Source organism: Cnephaeus nilssonii, assembly GCF_951640355.1.
Source record: "Cnephaeus nilssonii genome assembly, chromosome: 14".
NCBI lineage: Eukaryota > Metazoa > Chordata > Mammalia > Chiroptera > Vespertilionidae > Cnephaeus > Cnephaeus nilssonii.
The window spans coordinates 18,803,574-18,824,068 of record NC_137085.1 but is presented as its reverse complement, the minus strand read 5'-3'; the positions used below and the strand labels follow the sequence as shown (position 1 = coordinate 18,824,068).

At 50.1% G+C, this 20,495-nt stretch overlaps 1 protein-coding gene across 8 annotated transcripts in view; it reads left to right on the top strand.

The window, feature by feature from the left end:
- PALM2AKAP2 (PALM2 and AKAP2 fusion) overlaps positions 1-20,495 on the top strand; it is a 445,326-nt gene that overhangs the window by 399,897 nt on the left and 24,934 nt on the right. For 7 of the 8 annotated variants that reach the window (XM_079790534.1, XM_079790539.1, XM_079790536.1 and 4 more), the window contains one exon: positions 17,538-19,926. In XM_079790534.1, the coding sequence (XP_079646660.1) occupies positions 17,538-19,926 (2,389 nt within the window). Of the gene's footprint in view, positions 1-10,306; positions 10,433-17,537; positions 19,927-20,495 lie in introns of those variants that run through there. The other variant, XM_079790541.1, reaches the window with a different exon arrangement.

The window sequence follows — 20,495 nt, the reverse complement described above, 5'->3', positions numbered from 1 at the left end:
GGAGCGAATCTTCCTTGTTTGCTAAGCCTCTGGTCCAGATCCTTTCAGCTTCTAGGTCTGCATTTACAAGAGGCCAGATAGTGTGGAAGACCCTGAGACAGACTCCTCCCGTTAACCCCAGTATCACCACTTACTGCCGATGCCTTGTGGCTACTCACTTAAAACTGTGAGTCCCCGTTTCCTGAACTGTAAGATCGAGCACACTGGCTTCCCAGGCTGATTTTGAGAAATAAATGTGATTGTGCATTAAAATCACTTAGTTTGCAGTACCTGGCGTATCGCAGATGCTCACTATAACGTTCGGGTCACCTGCTCATCGACCTCGGCAAAACCTTCAAGGCCTCGGGGCCCCTGCGTCCCTTCCCCAGTTTGACAAGGTGCCCACTCAGCGCCAACTCCTGGACTCTGCGGCTTCAGGCTTTGCGAACTGCCTTCTGTGGACACCAGTCTCCATGCCTGTGGCCGTTGCCACCTGAGCATGCCCTTATCCCACAGCTGTGTCCTTACTCATCCTGTTTTGTCCACGAGTTTTTAAACATGCAAATACCTTGGGGCCAGGGCCTCTGGCAAGTCTTGAAAAAATCCCGTTATGGGCCTGCTGCCGGAGGAGAAAGAGTGACCGGCCTTGTGTGAGGGCCTGTCCTGTCTCAGTGACGAGGTCACTGCTCTCACAGGCCGCCTCTTAGGTAAGCTGGGCACCAGTGGGAAGGTAGGTGTGTTTCTTACTGCTGCTGCGCCAAATGACCGCAGACTCAGTGGCTGGAAATGAGAAATGTGTTTTCTCACGGGTCAGGAGGCCAGAGTCTGGGATCAGGGGGTGGCAGGTTCGGTCTCCCCTGGAGGCTCTGAGGGGATCCGTTCCTTCCTTCCTCCCAGCTTCCGGTGGCTGCCGACGGTCCTTGGCTCCTGGACTTGCAGGTGCATCCCTCCAGTTTCTGTCTGTATCTGCACGTGTGTCTATCTCTGTGTGTCCTTTCCTCTTGGAAGGAAGGACACCCGTTGTGGGACTGCGGGCCCACTCCGATCCCGTATGACCTCATCTTCACCAATTACATTCGCCAAGACCCTGTTTCCAAAAATGGCCACATTTTTAGGTTCCGAGCGGGCGTGAATTTTGGGAGGGGACTCTGTTCCACCGACTACAATAATTACTTCTCTTCTCTAGACTCATGTTCTTCCTGCTGGATCTCCTTACCCCAACTAGTAAATGGCCAATGAAACAAGGGTCTGAGAACCAGGGCAGCAATATGGTAAACAGCAGTTGGCCACTACATCAGAGGGGGCCTCCAGAGGGTAAACAGGGTGAGGCAGAGGCTGTTGAAACCAATGGCAACCCCCTTTCTTGTGGCTGGTTTTCAGACTTTATCCTGTCGGCATAATCACTGTAACGTGTGGCTCTCAACCACAGCGCTCTGCTCCCGGGACTCCATGGCAGGGCAGAGAGATTCCCCATAAATGAGACACGAGGTAGTGCTGTTGGCTTTAAGCAAAGGGAAGGAGCACATTTCTTTGCATGAAGCCCAATCCCCTCCCCCAGCTTTCCCTGCCCCCCATCTTACTGCTGGCTGTGCTTATCATGTATCCCCTTGGTGGATGGAGAAATTCCGTGCTTTCCTTCTCCTGCAGAGGTTCCTTCCTGGCATTCAGAACCACAGAAGCAGTCGGCGGAAGCAGGTGACTGGCCCTCCGCTGCCCCCAGAGCTGGGCTGCCCAAACTTTCCCCAGAATGTGGCCCAGGGCAGGGTTAGAGGAGCACAGAGCAGTGGCAGGAAAGGGGGGGTTCCAGGCGCGCCCAGGGTTCTGGCTACCGCCCAGGGGTGCAGCAGAGCCAGAGCTTCGTATTCAGGGCAAGTTTCTCCTAGCTTAAACCACAGACACACCTCTGGTACCAGGCTCAGAACCTCAGTGGGCCTGGCTCGAGCCCTCACTGCCCAAGCTGCCCTCCAGGCCCTGCTCTTCATCGGGCGGTGCCCCCAGGGCCTGCCTGATCCAGACTCGCCACTTGGTCCTGGCAGAGCAGACTCTGACCATCTGGACTTTCCTGGAGTCCTCTCATTCTGCCAGTGCGTGTCAGAGTGAACGGGATCAGAGGGCTGTTTGTTGCCCGGTCTGGCTTCACATATGGCTTTGTGCTTTTAAAGAAACTTGAGCAAAGGCCACTCATTCATGGATTTCTAGAACAAGCAAGCAGTTCCTGGTGACACTAGTATCCATGATGACGGGACCTGTTCTGTGGGTGGCCATCTAAACCTTCTCTAGCAGGGGTGGGGAGTCGTTTTCCTGCCAAGAGCCATTTGGATATTTCTAACATCATTCGCGGGCCATAAAATTATGAACTTAAAAATTATGTTGCTATGAAGAAAGCTCCTAGATTTATTATTGAATCGCAAGTCCCGCCCGCGGTGCCTTGGCAGGGCCAGACCAAATGATAAGGCCGGGCCGCATGTTCCCCACCCCTGTTCTAGAGCTTCCGGCAGGCAGTTCCCATGCGATCCCTCAGCAGCTGATTCCATAGGATCAACCCTTTTCCTGTTGGTAAGTGGTAGGTACCTCCTTTGGTTGAGTTTTCTTAGCGCTGACCAGGAATGTCATTTAAAAAGCCTGTCTTGATGGTTGGGTTTTCTTGAGGGCTGCCTTAGGAATGGGAAGGCTTGTTCTTTAGCACTTCCTGCCTTGGAGCCGGGAAGGGCTTGGTGATTCCTGTAACGGGGAGACAGAAGGGCCAGGACCCTAAATTGGTGTTGGATCCAGGGTCTGGGATTGCTTCAGCGCAGACTTATTGTCCATATCCCCCACCCTCCAGCATTTGCTTTAAACTCTAATAAAAGACATGGCGAGCCTGGCCAGTGTGGCTCAGTGGTTGAGTGTCAAGCTATGACCCAGAAGATCATGGTTCAATTCCCAGTCAGGGCACATGCTTGCCCTCTCTCTCTTTCTCTCTCCCTTCCTCTCTGAAATCAATTAAAAAACAAACAAACAAACATGATGATTTTGCTTATAGAAGACTCGATTTAATAAACGCAAAATATTATTTTATAAACTTTACTCCAAGCTCCAAAATACTTTACTAGAACAAAAAATTTATTCAAATGGAGCGAATTGAGTTTCTGTTTTGTTTTTGTGTGTGTGTGTGTGTGTGTGTGTGTGTGTGTGTGTCTGTTTGTCTGTCTGTCTTATAGGTGGATGGGGCAGTTAGGCGATTCACTCATCCGCACATTTAAGTTGAATGGGGCAAAAAATGACTGTTGTTTAGAATAGCACATAAAGTCAACCTCCAATTTCTCCTCTACTTGACTGACCAGACCTTGGGAAACTTTCCAGTGGGGGTTTCCTATGACAAATCCTGTCTGTGACATAGTCCATGAAGTTCTGTGACATTCCAAAGAGGAATTTGGTGACTCAGAAGGTGTTTCACAAGTTTTCTGGGCATTGGCAGCTCATGGGAGGAAAATGTCTGTGTATCACAATGAGTCAATGACATATCTTTGAGGGAAAAGGAAGATTAGATTGTCACACAATTGTGTAGAGTGAAGGTCTGCTCCTGAAAGTGTGATAAGTTACTACAAGGAAGCACACCTGCCTCAAGAGAAGGCCACGTTCTGGTGCACGTTCGTTCATCACGGCTGAGCGAAGGTCTCCCTGCTTGTTATGCTGGTAGAGGATGGAGACAGGGGTGTGGCAGGGTCTGCCACGTGGCCAAGCCTTGGCCTTTGTAAGTCTTACGTGTATTTAAAGCGCAGATTTGTAACTTATTTATTTAGGAAGGGTTACTTCCAATTATAACTTTCCTTATTACAAAAGTAATACAAGCCCAGTAGTGCAAAACTTTATAAAGATAAAGTTTATAGGTTTCATGTCAGATTTGCATCCTCCCTTCAACATTAGGTTTTCCCCGTTGTCCAGGGTTAACCACCGTTCATGTGTGGATGCGCTTCTTCCAAACAATATGTGCAAAAGACGTCCTGCGGGCGATTGGCCATCCAGTCTCCTCCAGGTCTCTGATTTCCCATCATGGGTGCTGGCCGTATTTCCTTTGAGTTCTTACCCACCTATCTGTTTATATTTTTAAGTACTTACTTTTTCCACAAGTTAATATATGCACATGGTTAAGAATTCAAACAGTGTAGAAAAGGACACAGTGGAAAGAAGTCTACCACCTCAGCCCTCCTCATTCCTTTAATAAGACCATTGTTATCAGTTTATCCTTTCAGGGATAATCTATGCATATAAATATATTTTATGTAAATATGCATAATATATGCATATATATGTATATATATATACACACATTCATTTTTGTTAGCAATAAAAGTGGCATAGTGTGTACACTATATCCCATGGATATAAGTGACAGCATCACTTAATAATAGGTCTTTGGGATTGTTTTATATTAATTCTCATAAAGGTGGGAACTGAACTATTCTCTTAAAAGTTACATGATATTCCACTTTAGGAATAGTCCAGAGCCCTACTCACTTGGGTTATTTTAGTCTTTTATTATTGCAAGCAATGTGCCATCGGAAATTCTTGGATATGGGTCATTTTATACATGTGCCACTATAGCTGAGGATAAATTCTTGGAAGTAGAATTACTGGGTGAAAGACATCGTATATTTTAGAGTTGGGTACATATGCCGAATTGCCATGCGACTTTGTGGAGTTGTATGAAGGTACCTGTTTCCTTTTATACGGCTAGCTAATTTTATTGGTGGCAAACTTATCTCACAGTTTAATTTTGCTTTTCTTTTATATGAGAGGGATTGGGAATCTTTTTGTATGTCTAAGAATAATTTATTTATTTTGTGTGTGTCAAGTGTCCATATCTTTTGCCCATTTTTGTGTTTGGGTTCTTGGTCTTGTTCTTATTGATTTGTAAACGTTCTTTATATATCATGAATATTAAACCTTTGTAGTACGAGTTGCAAATATTTTCTTGTTTATTTCTATCTTAGCCACCATTCATTGGGTCCTTTTACTGTAGGACAAGCCCCATCCTGGGCACTTGTGCTTTATGGATGCTCCCTAAGGTAATAGTTTTATGCTCATTACATAGAGGGAGAAGCCCAGGTCTGTTGAATACCAAAGCCCATTCTTAGCCAGAACTCTGTACCCCTAATGCACAATATATTAATACAGCATCATTCCAGGTTGCTGTGTAGTTTTGACAGATATCTTACTAAAGGTGGCATAGCATTTCATCAGTTCAGCAAATTGCCATTTTCAGATGCTGATTCTTTTAGACACATTTTTGTTGCCTGCAGCTTTTCACTGTTCTAGACAACACTGCAATGCATTTCTCCCAAAGCTTTGCCCTCCATATGCATCATGATGGCACCGCTATTCCTGCAGAAGGTAGGAGTGTAGTGTCTGAGGTCGTGAGCAGAGGGACCTTTTGAATCTAAGATCTTTAATGGAGGGACCCACAGACTCAAGGCAGAAACAGGACACATGCTGGGCACTGCACTGGGGCCTACTAGACTGTTCAGCTCCTTTCCCCCGGGGTCACCACTGGCTTCATCTGGTTCTGGCACGAAGCATCCCAGATTCTCCACCCTCCCAAAACCTACCTTTTGGACAGTATTGGAGGCCATCAGGGTACCCTGGGAGGTGGCAGGGCGCAGTGGGGAGTAAGAGCGTGGCAGTTGGTGAACCACTTCTTTTCCTATATAATGTTTCTTACGAGAATAAGTGAGACCATGCACGGACATAGTTGGGGGGTCTGTATATCCATGTATGTCCTGACCTCCAGGAGGTGCTGAGTCCAGATCTCCTACAAGCCTTTCTGAGGAAGGTCACTGCTCTGTTCCCTCCTCACCAGTCTCCCCTCAATATATTAGGGCAGGGTGTGTCCGCTCTTTACCCTGTTAGGCATTCCTTTGGGTAAACAAGCTCCTACTTTAAATACTTTAGGTTGTAAATATTCCCATCAGATTCACAACTCAGTGCAAATTGCTTTAAAGACCTGGCTCCTGCTGAGATGAGGGTCCTGGAGATGGGACTTGGAGGGGGGCCCTAACGGAAAGGTAAGGGGGAGAGGGCAGCCTGGGGGGGACGCCACTGCCCTGGCCATTGAGAAAGGGCATCTGGAGGTCCAGGCCCACGGGTGTGCCTTGAACTGGGCCCTGGAGCAGCTTGAAAAACAGCAAACCTCCAGCTTCCCTACGCCCCAGGGAGCATGCGAGTGAGCCTTCCCCATTGCCGCCCCTCGCCCCCCTCCACCTCCCCACTTTGCAATTCCTGGTCTTACCATTTTTGAGGTCTGGCCTCTCCACTTTGCCTGCTTCCTTCTGGCTCCTCCTGACCTCAACAGATCTGCTGTGGAACATTCCATCACACGGAGGTACAAACACGGGATGGTTTCATTTAGTAGAGTAAACTCCATCCAGTGAAGAGATGAAATTCTGACAAGGGGCATGAGTTCCTTCCCGGAACCCTGGAAATCTCCTGGCAAAACTGTCCAGGGTTTCGGCAGCAGCAGCCTCCGCTTACTGTCTGGCTTGCTTTTTCTCAGCTCGGCCCTTACATCACCAGCCTCAGAACTACCCAATACTTCCCCTGTTCACGAGGCTCATGCTGACATCACAGAATTACAGATTAGGAACAGAAAGGAAGTGAGTGTGAGTGTGTGTGTTAGGGGGGTGGGGGGTGGGGGAGGTCACCTAGTCTGATTTTCCTATTTCACAGACTAGAAAACTGAGGCCCTGAAAAGAAACACGGCCTTCCCAAAGCCACGAAGCAGCAGGCACATGGTTTCAAAGACAGTCTGTGGCTGCCTCGCATCTGCTCTTTAAGTTTTCCTTTTTGGTCCTTCGGATTAGCACAGCATCCTTCCTGGGTCTGCTGCCTCCTAAACTGCCCGGTGTGGCTCCCAGGGGCCAGCCCTGCCCTGGGTGGGATTGGTGGATTCAGAGCTCTGTTCCTGACCACGGGCAAGGTTTGGCTCCACAGGCTGGGGCCCGACCCTCTGTGGAATGGGTGAGACTCTCCATCCACCTTGCTGTTGGTGGGAGGAGCAAATAGCGAAGGTAGGTAAGGGTGTGCAGCACCGAACCGGCACCCGGTAGGTGTGCCTTGCATATTTGCCGAATGATGGCCTCCAGACCCCAGTGGCCGAGCCTCACAAATTACATGTTGCTTCCCAGTCAACCGGGACATGTTTCAAAACGGCCTCATGTCCCCCAGTGCAAGGCACCCTCCGAGACTAAACAGAAGATCGGGTTACAGCACTCTGGCAGCCCCAATTGCTTTGGGTAAACTCAGAAAAGTCAACCCATGCTCAGAGTCTGCCAAGCGGGAAGGGAAGGGGAAGGTTGAGCAGGAGCGAGGTGAGTGCTGCTGGCCCCGCTCTGCTCATTCTGTCGGAGACCCCACTGCCTTCCGACGTGGGCAGCTGGGTTGTGCTTTTGCAGCCTAAAGCCACCTTGTGGGCTGGATTTCTCCCTCTGCCTCGGAGGATAAGCCACTTTCTGGAGCACCGCCCTGTCCCTTTGCCACAGAATTGTTTTCTAAACTTCACCCGTCCCTGTGTAGCTGGAGGGAGGTGTGAGTACAGGGGTATGTGTGTACATTTATGTGTTTCTGTATGTGCCTCTATGTGCATGCACATGTGCATTTGTGAGTGTGTCTGTGTGAGTGTGTGCATTACTTTGCTCAAGTCCTACAATAACACAGTACCACACTTTGAGGGGCTTAAACAACAGAAATTTATGGTCTCACAGTTTGGAGATTAGAAGTACAAAAACCAGGTGTGGTTAGAGTGGTTCCTGCTGAGGACTGTAGGGAGGGATCACCCCTCTCTGTGGCTTATAGATGGCTGTCTTCTCTGTCTCTCCCCATTGTCTTCCTTTTAGGTATGGCTCTGTGTCTAATCTCTCTCTCTCTTTTAAAAAATCCTCACCCAAGAATATATATATTTTTTTACTTTAGAGAGAGAAGAAGGTGGGGAGAGAGAAACATTGATCGGTTGCCTCCCATATATGCCCTGACCAGGGATTGAACCCGCATCCTGAGTATGTTCTCTGACCAGGAATTGAACCCGAAACCTTTTGGTGTATGGGACGATGCTCCAACCAACAGAGCCACCCAGCCAGGGTCTAAATCTCTTTTTATAAGGACACTAGTCCTATTGGATCAGGGCCAACCCTAATGACCACTTAACTTGATTACTTGAGACCCTATCTCCAAATAAGATCACATTATGAGGAGCTATGTGTTAGGACTTCAACATATAAAATGTGAGACAGGGGTAGGGAGAGACACAATTCATTCTATAACAGTGTACCTGTATGTGTGCATACATGTGTGTGGTGAATGGTAGCACCTCAGACTCCAGTCAGAAGCATGCCTACTACTTAGATAATAGTACTTCCAGAGTATATATAATTTTCTCTCCTGTGAACAGGGCACATTGCAAACATTTTCTTAGCAGCCTCCTCATGGGGTCTGAGTATGTAGCGGGTCCTGGGTATCACTCTTGCCTCTTGGTTGGAGGCACCTCTTCCTGCAAGACCGCGCCCTGGTTCATCCTTCTCCAGCAGAGCAATGCCACCCTTGGTGTTTGTTTGTCTTTTTCCACCTCATTTTCCTCTAGACTGTTAAGTAGCATCTTGAAATGCCTTTGGCTGTACACCCAAACATTCCAGTTATTCCAAAGGGCACATCAATTCCGTTTCCACACAGTCCCTGGTGATTTGGTGTCACCACCTCAATCACTGAGAGATTTCCAGGTAGTTATTCATAAATTCCAGCATATTAAAAATGTTGTTTAGGCCCTGGCCAGGGTGGCTCAGTTGGTTGAGTATTGTCCCATTCACCACGAGGTCACAGGTTTGATTCCCAGCGAAGGCATATGCCTGCCTGGGTTTGGGGCTTCATCCCCAGTGGGGGATGTGCAGGAGGCAGCCCATCAATGTTTCTCTCTCTCCCTTCCTCTGTCTCTCTAAACATCAATAAAAACATATTTTTTTTAAAGTTGTTTAGGCATGGTAAATAGTTGTAAAGTATAGCATACTTTTAGCTTCCTTTATAAAAGGGCCTTCCTGGGCTCCATCCACTCTGATTATTCCTTCCTGGAACTGTGTTTTCGGGGAGGTCCCAGGAGGTCTGCATGGTAGGCCAACCTGCAGGCCACAGGGACCCGGCCGCCATCTTTGGGCTGCTCACCTGCTTGACCAAGACAAACCGCTCCCAACTGACCCCAAAGAGCTAGCCCGGCAGGACTATAATTGACATTTGTCCTCCTCTTCCTAGTCACTTCACTGTAAATCTCAATTCTCTTGTCTTCTCCAAAATCTCACTGAAGAAAATGACTTCTTCATGGCCCTGCACGGACCTAGAATTCTGATTGACTTCCTAGTTCGCCAGACCCCAAGTTGTGCCCCGAATTTTCCAGGTCAACCCAGAGTTGGGGGGAAGAGGGGTGGAGCCTGGGGGCAGCGTTGGGAGGCAGTCGGAGCTCCCAGGCACAGGGGTGCATCAACACTCAGTTAGCCTTCGTGTGTGGTGCTGGGGGCCTGGCCTGGGGAAGAGGGAGAGAGGTGTTTGTGACACTCGCGTCTACCCAACGCAAATGAAGATGTTTTCTTTGTGGCGGAAAAAGTGGAGCCACTTTCCCCAGACAGTCCTTGAAATCAGAGCGCTCATCCCTGACTTCAAATTCTTCTGTCCCGCTTCTATGCGACATCACGTAACCATTTAAAATATGTCTTACGAAGACTGCTTGTGAGATAATGTGGAGTACAAAAAAAAAAGCTGGCAACAAAATTGTATATGCTGTCCGGTCTCAACGATATTAAATACACATTTTAAAAAGGAGACCACATGGAATGCAGTAAAATATTAACTTTTTCTCTGAGTGGAGGGAGGATGAATAACTTGTTTTTTAAATCTCATGTTGATTTCCTTCTTATTGAATAAATTGGGGTGACATTGGTTAATAAAGTTATATAGGCTCCATAATACATCATCTGTATATTGTTTTGTGTGTTCACTACTCCAAGTAGAAGAATTTATTTTCTACAGTGAGCATTTCTGTCCCAAAATGTTCACTTAAAATGTTCATTTAACTGCATCGTCAGGCTCTTTCAGGTTTTTTGCTACCTCAACCTCACCGGGGTATTAATTCCCTGCTTATCCAAGGCCCGTCTCTGACTCAAGACAGCTGGAACTGGCTCCTATCGGCACCGGCCTTCCCCACTCGGCCCTGAGCTCGGGAGCCTCTGCCCTCCGGGCTGCGGCCAGCGAGGGAGGGGCCGGGCCTCTTGGAAGGGGGTGAAGTCCTTCTTTGTGTGAATGGCCTTTTAGGGAGCAGAGGGAGGGTCCGCTGTGACATCACAGGCTTCAGTCCCAGGCTCCGCAGGAATTTGTCCAGCTGAGCCAGTGCGCCGGAATCTGTCTGGAAAAGAGGCCGGCTGAGGTGCTCGCTCTGGGCAGGGTAAGCCGAGTCTGCTGACTTACCTTGCTGTCTTTTCTCTCTCATCTGGAAGGAGCAGGTTTCCTTTGGAGGCTGAGGAGTCGGGATTGCAGTGCTGTGCTGTGGAGTCCTTTCCTGCTAGAGAAAGAGTGGGCAGTCGAGGTCACACTGGCTACTAGCATCTCTTTTTTTCCCCCCAAATCTTGTAAAACTCCAGCTTTCATGCTAAAGGGCAAATGGGAAGCTCCTCACTTCACATGCAGTGCATGCAAAGATATGTCATCTGTGGCAGATGATGCTTTGAAGGTGGTGTGTGAGTGTGTCTGTGCAACTGTGTGTGTGTGTGTGTGTGTGTGTGTGTGTGTGTGTCCTTTTCCAGAGCAGAACCAAGTGACCCAGTGGTTCTGGTCACTGGTTTTCTGGTTAGCGCGTTGTGTTTATTTAGTCTGCAGCTAGCCTTCAGCTCCATGTCGCGGAGGTCTCCATGCTCCCAGTGATTTCGGGCTCGTTAGGGAGTGAGTGTGCCTGTCTGCCGTAGGGAACCTCGTTGGCGCTGTTTGTATGTACAGAGTCACTGTGGACAAAGGCTTACCCAGAAGCTTCTGGCACCGTCTTCTCCTTTCTCCTGGCTCGCTGCCTCCGTGTAGTGAAATTCTGCCGGGCCCATAGTGGTTGGTTGGTTTTGTTTTTTAGCCTCTGCTCTCGGCCTTACCTAGTTGGCCGGGCATGAACCCAAGGCCCTGGACTATCTTAAAACCAAGAGGGACGCAGCTTAGTTATTAAGAACCAAAGCTGGCCTTGCTTTTGCTTTCAGCAGAATCCGTTACCCTCGGAGTGCCCGGCTGCAGGAGCCAGCGCTGCCTCCGTGGCCTTGATCTTGGTTTATTCTGGAGGTCGGGACTGCCCTGCCAGGCGGCCTCACAGCGGGAAGGCCTTGGGGGAGAAGAGCCTCTGGGGACCCCTCGGTAGAGCACGGGGTGTATCACGTTGAGGAGGAAGCCAAGGCTGACTTTTGTGGAGCTGAAATGCAGCATCTCTCTCCTCAGTCCCGGGAGACCCTGAGCCCTCCCCGCGGTTCTCAATCCCTCCTATGGGGAGTGGACCGCCAAGGAGCCCAAAGAAACACGCCTTTCACCAGTGGCTGCAGGAAGGCCACGGTTTCCTTCCTTTCCTCCCCTCCCCACCTCTCACCCCCATCACACACACCATCTTCAGTTTCTTGCACAGAAAGCCCGAGCTGTAAATGTGCTAATCAAACAACACCTTAACATGTTCCAGATGTGCAGCCTGCCATGTGAGCCGGTGACTTCTCAGCGGGGCTGAGGGTTGCTATTCATCAGGCAGGCCGTGGTGCTGGGGGAATGCCGTTATGGTACAAAGTGACCGTTTGCCTTCACCAGGAGGGCGAGCCAAGACATAGGGGACCCTTGTTTCCAGTGAAAGGGGTTTTCAGAAGTCGTTTCATCCCATCTTCAAGCCTGTACCTGAGGCCGAAGCCGGAGAGAATAGGAGGGTGGTGCCTGCCGTGTTGACCAATGTCCTGGGAGCGCTGGGGAAGAGAGGCTGGGTCTGCAGGGACGGGAACTGGCCTTGTCACTTGGGGCTGTAATGGCTTCAAGGCAGGAGGTCGGTGGGAGGGAAACCAAAAGGCTTTGTTAGTATTTCGTGCCCTTAAAAGGGGGGTTAGGGGATTGGAGGGGTCACAGAGTTAACCCGAGCCTGCCTGGTCTAAATTTAGCCTGTAACTAGTCTGGAGTGCTTGGGGTCTTAAGTCTGCCCTGCATCAGCCAGTGGGGTCTCTGTCATTCTTGGGATGTGGCTGGGCTCCGGCTTCCCATGACCAACACAGCCCCTGGTCCCACAGCGGGGAGCAGCGCTGCTGGGGGTGGAAGCGGAAAGGCCGGCCTCGAACTGGAATGTGGCCCAGGTTATCACCTCTACCCTCCACCTCCTGTCCTGAAGGCTTTGCCTGAAGCAAGTCCAGTCATTCTCAGACATTCCTACTCTCTGTGTCTATACGGGCGGGTGGAAGGGGCCCACTCAGACTCCCAGCTCCTTCCCCAGCCTGCCCCCGGCCTGCAGTCTTCAGCAGGGGCGGCGGTGGGGGGCAGAGCTGCTGCAGGCCAGCTGCTGAGGACCATTGGCGCTCCCGGCTCCTTCATCAGCTCCCCTCAGCCTGCACGATTGGCACCATGGCACAGGGTTGGAATTTTCTTTCCCGTTACTGTACAATGCTTCCTGTGCCCTCTGCCGTTTGCTCTCTTGATGTGAATTGGCACTCTCTTCCTCCCTCGAGGCGGTAAGCTCCTTGCTGTAAAGAGGGGACCACCTCAGAGCCCCCCAAACCTCCCAGGACTCCCAGGACCTCCCGTGGCCCCAGGCACAGGGCTTGTCACTCTGCACGTTCTCCTGCTGGCTTATCCTTGCAGGAATGCCCTTTGACCTCTGTAGCCTCTGTGCTCCCCTCCCACATTCCTCAGGTTCCCTTGGTGTGATGAGCTGTCTCTCCTAGACCTCCTGACTTTGTAGCTCTACCCTGCTTCCCTCAAGGCTGTTGAGGTTCAGCATACCTAAGTAGGCATCTTGCAAGCAGGTGTCTGAGCATCATCCATCACCCAGGTTGTACCCCCTCCTCCCATTGCCTTGGTGATGGAACTTCAGCTGAAGTTCCGTCCTGTCAGTACCATTCTCAAGCCTGCCGCGAACAGCCAGTAGAACCAGTTTTTTGCCTAAAGCAGTTTTGCTCTGTGTACTAAAAACCCAACTTAGGAAAGAGAGGGGGGGAAGAAGGGATAGAGACACTGTCTGGCTTCACAGCTGTGAGGAAGTTTTATTTCACAGCCATGTCTCTGTCCCCAGGCCAAGAGTGAGTGTATTTTTGGTGGAACTTAAAAATAACTGGATTAAAGGATCAGGTCACCTATTACCTGGGGGAAAGGGTTTCTAATTTAAATATTGTGCCGTAGGAGGAAGTAATCTGGGTTATTCAGAGTGTGGAAACCTGGTTGCCCAGAAGGCGCCTGATGTTTGAATAATTTGGGTCACACCGCGTGAGCCAGAGAGGTCGAAGTTGGTAACGGACATTGTCAAGAGGTAACGGCCGGCGTGTGATGGGCAAGTTGGGAAGCTGAGAACACAGCAGGCATGAGTAGAAGCTTCAGCTTCCTGCTTGTCCTTAGAGTGAAGGACATCTTCCTGGTGTCCCCCGGGCCCAGCCAGATCTGCGAAGGAAAGTGCATTCTTCTTTCTGTCCTGATGCACCCAGTGGTAGGCCCCCGGGAGCCCTCTGGGGGAAGAGCACACTGCCGGCCACCGGCCTCAGCTGGCCAGGTGTCAGGACCTGATGCATTTTCTGTGCAAACTAAACAGGCTTCTAGAATCTCACCCTTGCCGGGGACTCTGTGGTGCAGGGAAGGAGTCCCAGCCCTTTTTCCACGGTATCTGTTGCGATGACTGGGATTTTAATATTTTGTCATCAGAGCAAGCAGGGGACCTGCCTCAAAGGCCAGTCCAGAGGGTCAAGTCTCCGGGCTGAAAGGGAAGTCAGCACCCCGTTTCTAGCTGGAGGGTCCTGCAGGTAGAGCAGAAGGTAGAAGCTGATACTAATCTCCAGGGAGCCTGTCTCTGGCCGGTTCTGAATAAAGAGAAGAAAAGGGTCTTTGATGCCAGGTCACGAGTCTCACGTGACTTCTAGAGAGTCAAGTGTGCAAAGGGTCACCCAGAAAGCCAAGTGCATGCTCTTTAAAGCCATCTGCCCGACATTCTCCCTGTCATTTTGGGAGCCTCCCGCCACTGTGCATACCTCTGGAAGCACTAGGCTAGGAAGAACTGGCCTTCACATCCTGGCTGTGCCACTTACTAGCCAGGCGATCTTGGGAAAAACTCCCTGGACTTCTCTAAACCTCTTATTCTAATGTTTTATTTATTTTTTAAGTAGGATTTTTAAAATTATTATTGATTTGAGAGAGAGGAAGGAAAAGGGAGAGAGAAAGAAACATCAATGATGAGAGAGAATCATTGACCAGCTGCCTCCTGAATGCCCCCTACTGGGGATCGAGCCCACAACCTGGGCATGTGTCCTGACTAGGAATTGAACTGGGGACCTCTTGGTTTATGGGTTGATGCTCAACCACTGAACCACACCAGCTGGGCGCTTTACATAATTATTAGACAAACACATCTGGGTCAGCAATGGCAGCTTTAGATGCAACCTGGCTGCCAGGTTATAGTAAAAGTGAAACAGGACAATCAAAGGGTCTGGGCTGCCTGTCACTACTTGAGCCAATTAAGCAGAGACAGGGTTGATCATGTATGAACGTGTATTCCAATAATGCCGGCAGTATGGAGAGCAGCAGGTTACCTCGAATATCTGCTCTGCACCACTTCCCCCCAAAAGCCAGCTGCTTATATTAGGTAGAAGGACAAAACTTACCTGGGGAAGCAGGCAAAAGGAATAAGAATAGGAATGTCTTAGATCAAATTCTGGCGCTCATGCAGATATTTAATACACATTTGTAAAAGTGTGTATAAAACTATTGTCTATAACCTCAAAGAAGTCTCAGCTCTGGTGGATTGTAGATGCTGCAACCGCACCTTGCGTGAAGACAGACGCGCAGGATTGTTACTCGATAGTGGGTATTAAACAAACACCGAACTCTGAACCAAAGGCCGGGCCTGGGGCTGTTTAGTTCTGACTTCATGCACCACTCCTACGGGTGTACAGGCCAAAGTGCTCACTCTGTTCATAGACCTTACTCATAGCAGGTTGGAAAATATGTCCAGTCCACAAATTTGAACACCACCATTTTCTAACAGTTTGTTATGCTAATTGACAAGCCATTAATTTCACAGATGAAAATTCATTTCTCACCTTAATTATGCCAATTAGCAAAGCCTTAGGGGGTCCTGTGGGAGTTAAAGAGAGCTCAACTACTGGCGGAAGGAAGGAAGCCGCCTCCTGGGGAACATGGAATTCCAGAGTAGATCCTGCTTGACCACTGTTGGCACGTATATTCCTGATGAGGATGGCTGTCTGCTCCTGGAATAGAATTTAAACTAATTTCAGGCACACACACACACACACAGCTGCATGGCATTGTCTCTGCCCAAGTATTTTAAAGTAAATGGTAGAGTAGACATCCTGACCAGCTGACAAGCTATTCTGGGAAGACAGGTATCATGTGCCACGCTGTGAGGGCTCCACCTGAAGTGTGAGCAGGGACAGCCAATGATTTCCCATGGGTCCCATACCACCCTAGGTTTTCTCTGACCTTTGAAAGCCCAGTTTGGTGGTTCTTTCATGTCTTCTTGTTTTTGTTTTGTTTTGATTGGGGCATAGTTTATTCCAGAAAGGATTTTCCAGTCCATTTATTGAATATGTATTTTCTCTGAATCTGGAATCAGGTTCACATTATCTGAAGCACGGAGAAAATTCTGGTCTTTCTGATCTTCAAAGGGAGCCATAAGCATTTGTTGGTTTGAACAAGACATCATTTAATGATGTCAGCCCAGACTCCTGCCAGATTCGGACTATGGGATTTCTAGCCCATTTTCATTTACCTGTGTAGTCACTGGTGGCTTTAATCACACCAGGCTTCCTTGCACGAAGGCAAATTCTTCCTGCCGAGAATAGAACTCAGGAATTTGCTCTTTTGTTAGGCTCTGGGGCCTCTGATGCACCATTGTGAATCAATACTGCAAAGCTGTTTGTTTCTTTGAAGTATTTCTACCCTGATCAGGGTTTAGACCTTCGAGCTGCTGCTCCCTGAAGAGGATGGAATGGTCTGGAAGGACTTTCTAAATTGATACCTGTCTTCCCAGAATAGCTGTCAGCTGGTCAGGATGTCTTATGGAAAGAAGAGGAAGAGGCGGGGCGCAAGTAACTGACCTAAAGGAGAGCCTCTATCCCGTTCACACCCTCCAGTGTCTAAATATATACTTTTAAATGTGTTGGAAAAGAACCGTCTCACAGTACACGGGGACTGCGAACTTTGGCCTTAACCAATAATTAGCATTGTAAAAACCTCAGTTGGATACATCACAGGAGACCTAACGAATAGACTTCATGATTTCTGACTGAAAGGCGAAGGTAGTTTTTTGACACTGCAAACATGTGCTGTGAAATTTTGCATTGGAACAGTTGTTGCTAGTTCAGAAAGTATGCCTTGGAAAGAACTGTTGTAATTTTTAAGTTCTCACAAAGAAAGCTGTCAGGGCATCTGCTCGTCCTCTGTCAGACACTGAACTGTGGAGCGTCCAGGACAAAGAGGCAGGCTGACGTGAGGAGCCAAACAAGTGTTCTTGGGAAATGCAGTGGAGGCAGGCTCAGGCACTGCTGTCTTCAGGAGATCAGTGTGGGCAAGGTTTTTACTTCGCCCGACCAGAATAATTGTACTGCATTTGGCAGAGAATCATATGTTTTCAAGGTTTGTTCGTGTAGAAGGACCTTTTTACAGTTGGGGACGCACAAATACTGCTGTTACATTTGTGCAATAATTTGCTGTGACTATTTTGCAAGACTGGTACAACTGCTATATAATGTCTTGTACTTTCGAAGATATCTGAGTATGTCTTCAAATGATCTGAGTCCTAATTTACTTTTTTTAAACTTAAATTTATATAGTTTTTTATTTTTAAAGTAAGTTTTTATTGATTTTAGAGAGAGAGGAAGGGAGAGGGCTAGAGAGATAGAAACATCGATGAGAGAGAGACATCAATTGGCTGCCTCTTGCACGCTGCACACTGGGGATGGATCCCACAACCCAGGCATGTGCCCTGACCAGGAATGGAACTGGGGACCTCTTGGTTCATGGGTTGACACTCAACCACTGAACCACACTGGCCAGGCCCTAATTTACTTTTAAATTTAAAAAAAGGCCTAGCATTGATTGAACATTCTCTGGACGCCTGGTGAACAGAGTGGAATCTGTGAAATGGACAGGGGTAGGGACTGTCGCCCCCACAACATGAGCTTGTGGAGCCTTGTTGGAAGGGAAATCTCCATTCAAGAGGACTTGTCATTGTTGTCTCAGTGTCCCTTCCTATTAGTTACTAGTCAATTTCTTGGTCTTCACAGCCATAAGAGATGTGGTGTCTAACCCTGCCTTTCATTTCCTCTTTCTTCCAGAAGCCTCCCCAGCTCTCCGAGGATGATATCCGGCTGAAACACGAGAGGGACGACTGTAGTGCCAACCCCCTGGATGCCGTGATCAGCCCTCTTCCCTCCAATCACAGAAACATGGAAATTGAGGTCTCCGTTGCAGAATGTAAAAGTGTTCCCGGAATCGCCTCTGCTCCACATTCCATGGACCACCCCTCCCCTTTCTACTCGCCCCCCCACAATGGCCTCCTCGCTGATCACCATGAATCTCTGGATAACGACGTGGCCAGTGAGATCCGCTATCTAGACGAGGTGCTGGAGGCCAACTGCTGCGATTCCCCTGCGGACGGAACTTACAACGGCACATCCTCCCCGGAGCCCGGTGCAGCCATCCTGGTGGGCAGCCCGAGCCCCCCTGCCCACACAGCCATCCAGCCAGAGCCCACTGAGAGAGCAGCCGGCAGGCAGGTGCCTCCTCACATTGAGCTCAGCAAAAGCAACTCGGACACCATGGCGGAGGGCGAAAGAGCCAACGGCCACTCCCCTGACCAGCCCAGAGATCTGCTGGGGGACAGCCTGCAGGCACCCGTGAGCCCCAGCTCCTCCACCAGCTCCTGGTGCTCGTCCCGAGATGGGGAGTTCACACTCACCACGCTGAAGAAGGAAGCCAAGTTTGAGCTGCGTGCCTTCCACGAGGACAAGAGGCCCTCTAAGCTCTTTGAGGACGACGAGAAAGAACAATACTGTGTCCGAAAAGTGAGGCCTACGGAAGAGATCCTGGAGCTGGAGAAGGAGAGGCGAGAACTCATCCGGAGTCAGGCCATGAAGAAGAATCCTGGCATCGCGGCCAAATGGTGGAATCCGCCCCAGGAAAAGTCCATCGAGGAGCAGCTGGACGAGGAACATCTGGAGTCCCACAAAAAGTACAAGGAGCGCAAAGAGCGCAGGGCGCAGCAGGAGCAGCTGCTGATGCAGCAGCAGCCCCCGCCGCAGCTCTGCGCAGCCCCCGCCTCCTCTCGGGAACCTCCCGGCACGACTGCCAAGACGAAGGAGGACATCGTCACAGAGCAGATCGATTTCTCTGCTGCTCGCAAACAGTTCCAGCTCATGGAGAATTCCAGGCAACCATTGGCCAAGGGCCAGAGTAACCCCAGGCTCTTCTCCATCAAGCCCTTCTATAGGCCTCTGGGTTCCATCAACTCAGACAAGCCACTGACCGTCTCGAGACCAGCTTCCCTCGGGGGTCCTGCAGAAGACGGGGGCCCATCGGCGGCCAAGGGGCAGAAAGCCTCCTGTGCCCTGGAGAGCCAGCCTCCGGGAGGAGGCCAGGGCAGCGCAGCCCCTCAGGGGAAGGAGGGGCCCTACAGTGAGCCCTCCAAACGCGGCCCCCTATCCAAACTGTGGGCAGAGGACGGAGAGTTCACCAGTGCCAGGGCTGTCCTCACCGTGGTCAAGGATGACGACCCTGGGATTTTGGATCAGTTTTCAAGGTCTGTCAACGTCTCTCTGACCCAGGAGGAGCTTGACTCTGGTTTGGATGAATTGTCAGTGAGGTCCCAGGATACCACTGTCCTGGAGACCCTGTCCAATGATTTCAGCATGGACAACATCAGCGACAGCGGGGCCTCCAACGAAACAGCCAACGCCCTCCAGGAAAACTCACTGGCTGATTTTTCTCTGCCCCAGACTCCCCAAACTGACAACCCCTCAGAAGGCCGAGGAGAAGGTGTCTCCAAGTCGTTTAGTGATCATGGTTTCTACTCCCCTTCATCCACGCTGGGAGACTCTCCGTCGGCTGATGACCCCTTGGAATATCAGGCTGGTCTCCTGGTTCAAAATGCCATCCAACAAGCCATAGCCGAGCAAGTGGATAGAGCTGGGTCTGGACCCAGCAAGGGTGGAGCAGAACAACAGAGGCCCAAAGCAACTCCAGAGGAAGCCAGGCCTGGGGCTCCTCGCTCAGAGAAGCCTCAGAGCATGTTTGAACCCCCTCAGGTGTCCTCTCCTGTTCAAGAGAAAAGGGATGTATTACCAAAGATCCTGCCTGCCGAAGACAGGGTGCTCAGGGAACGGGGACCCTCCTCCCCACCGCCCGCAGTGCAGCCCAGCGGCCCAGTAAACATGGAGGAGACCAGACCAGAAGGGAGCTATTTCAGCAAGTACTCGGAGGCCGCGGAGCTGAGAAGCACAGCCTCGCTCCTGGCCACTCAAGAGTCTGACGTGATGGTTGGGCCCTTCAAGCTGAGGTCAAGGAAGCAGCGGACTTTGTCCATGATCGAAGAAGAGATCCGAGCAGCCCAGGAAAGGGAAGAGGAGCTGAAGAGGCAGAGACAAGTCTTGCAGAGTACCCCGAGTTCCAGGGCAAAGAATGCCTTGTCGCTGCCCTCCCGAACATCGTGCTACAAAACCGCTCCAGGTAAGCGAAGCGCCGCCCACCAGAGGCAGGTGTTAGCGGTGGATTTCGGCTTACAGGTATCTATGCGGATTCTCCTCTGTGTGGGGCTGGAATACGTGTCCAGGCTACACAGGCGCGGGGACTTCAGCATTTGGTTCATGCGACGGGAGTGTCAGAGCATCCTCTGGAGGAACCCTGAGCCTGGATGGTGTTAGCCATTTCCCAGAGGAATGGAATGCAGTAGGTCTGTCTCATTATTCTGCTCTGGTCTTGGTTTAGGGCAGAGGATTGTTCTCTTTTATTTGAAGGGGCTGCTTGTTGGCAATGGGAGTGACTGGGTGGGGCCCATGCGGACCGTTGGAGTCAACAGCTTGACCCTTAGTGTCTGTAGTTAAATCAACCCATCTGAGTTGGGGGGTGTGCTCTACTCACCCCTGCTGATGCGAGGTCCCTTTCCAACAATGACAGTCATGACTTGGTGTTGCAGATTGACCCATAGAAGATGCTTTTGTCCGTCTTCTCTATGATTGGCTTTGCTTTTCATCCTCACAAAGCAATTACTTTGGAATTAGGGGTGGTCTCATCTATTC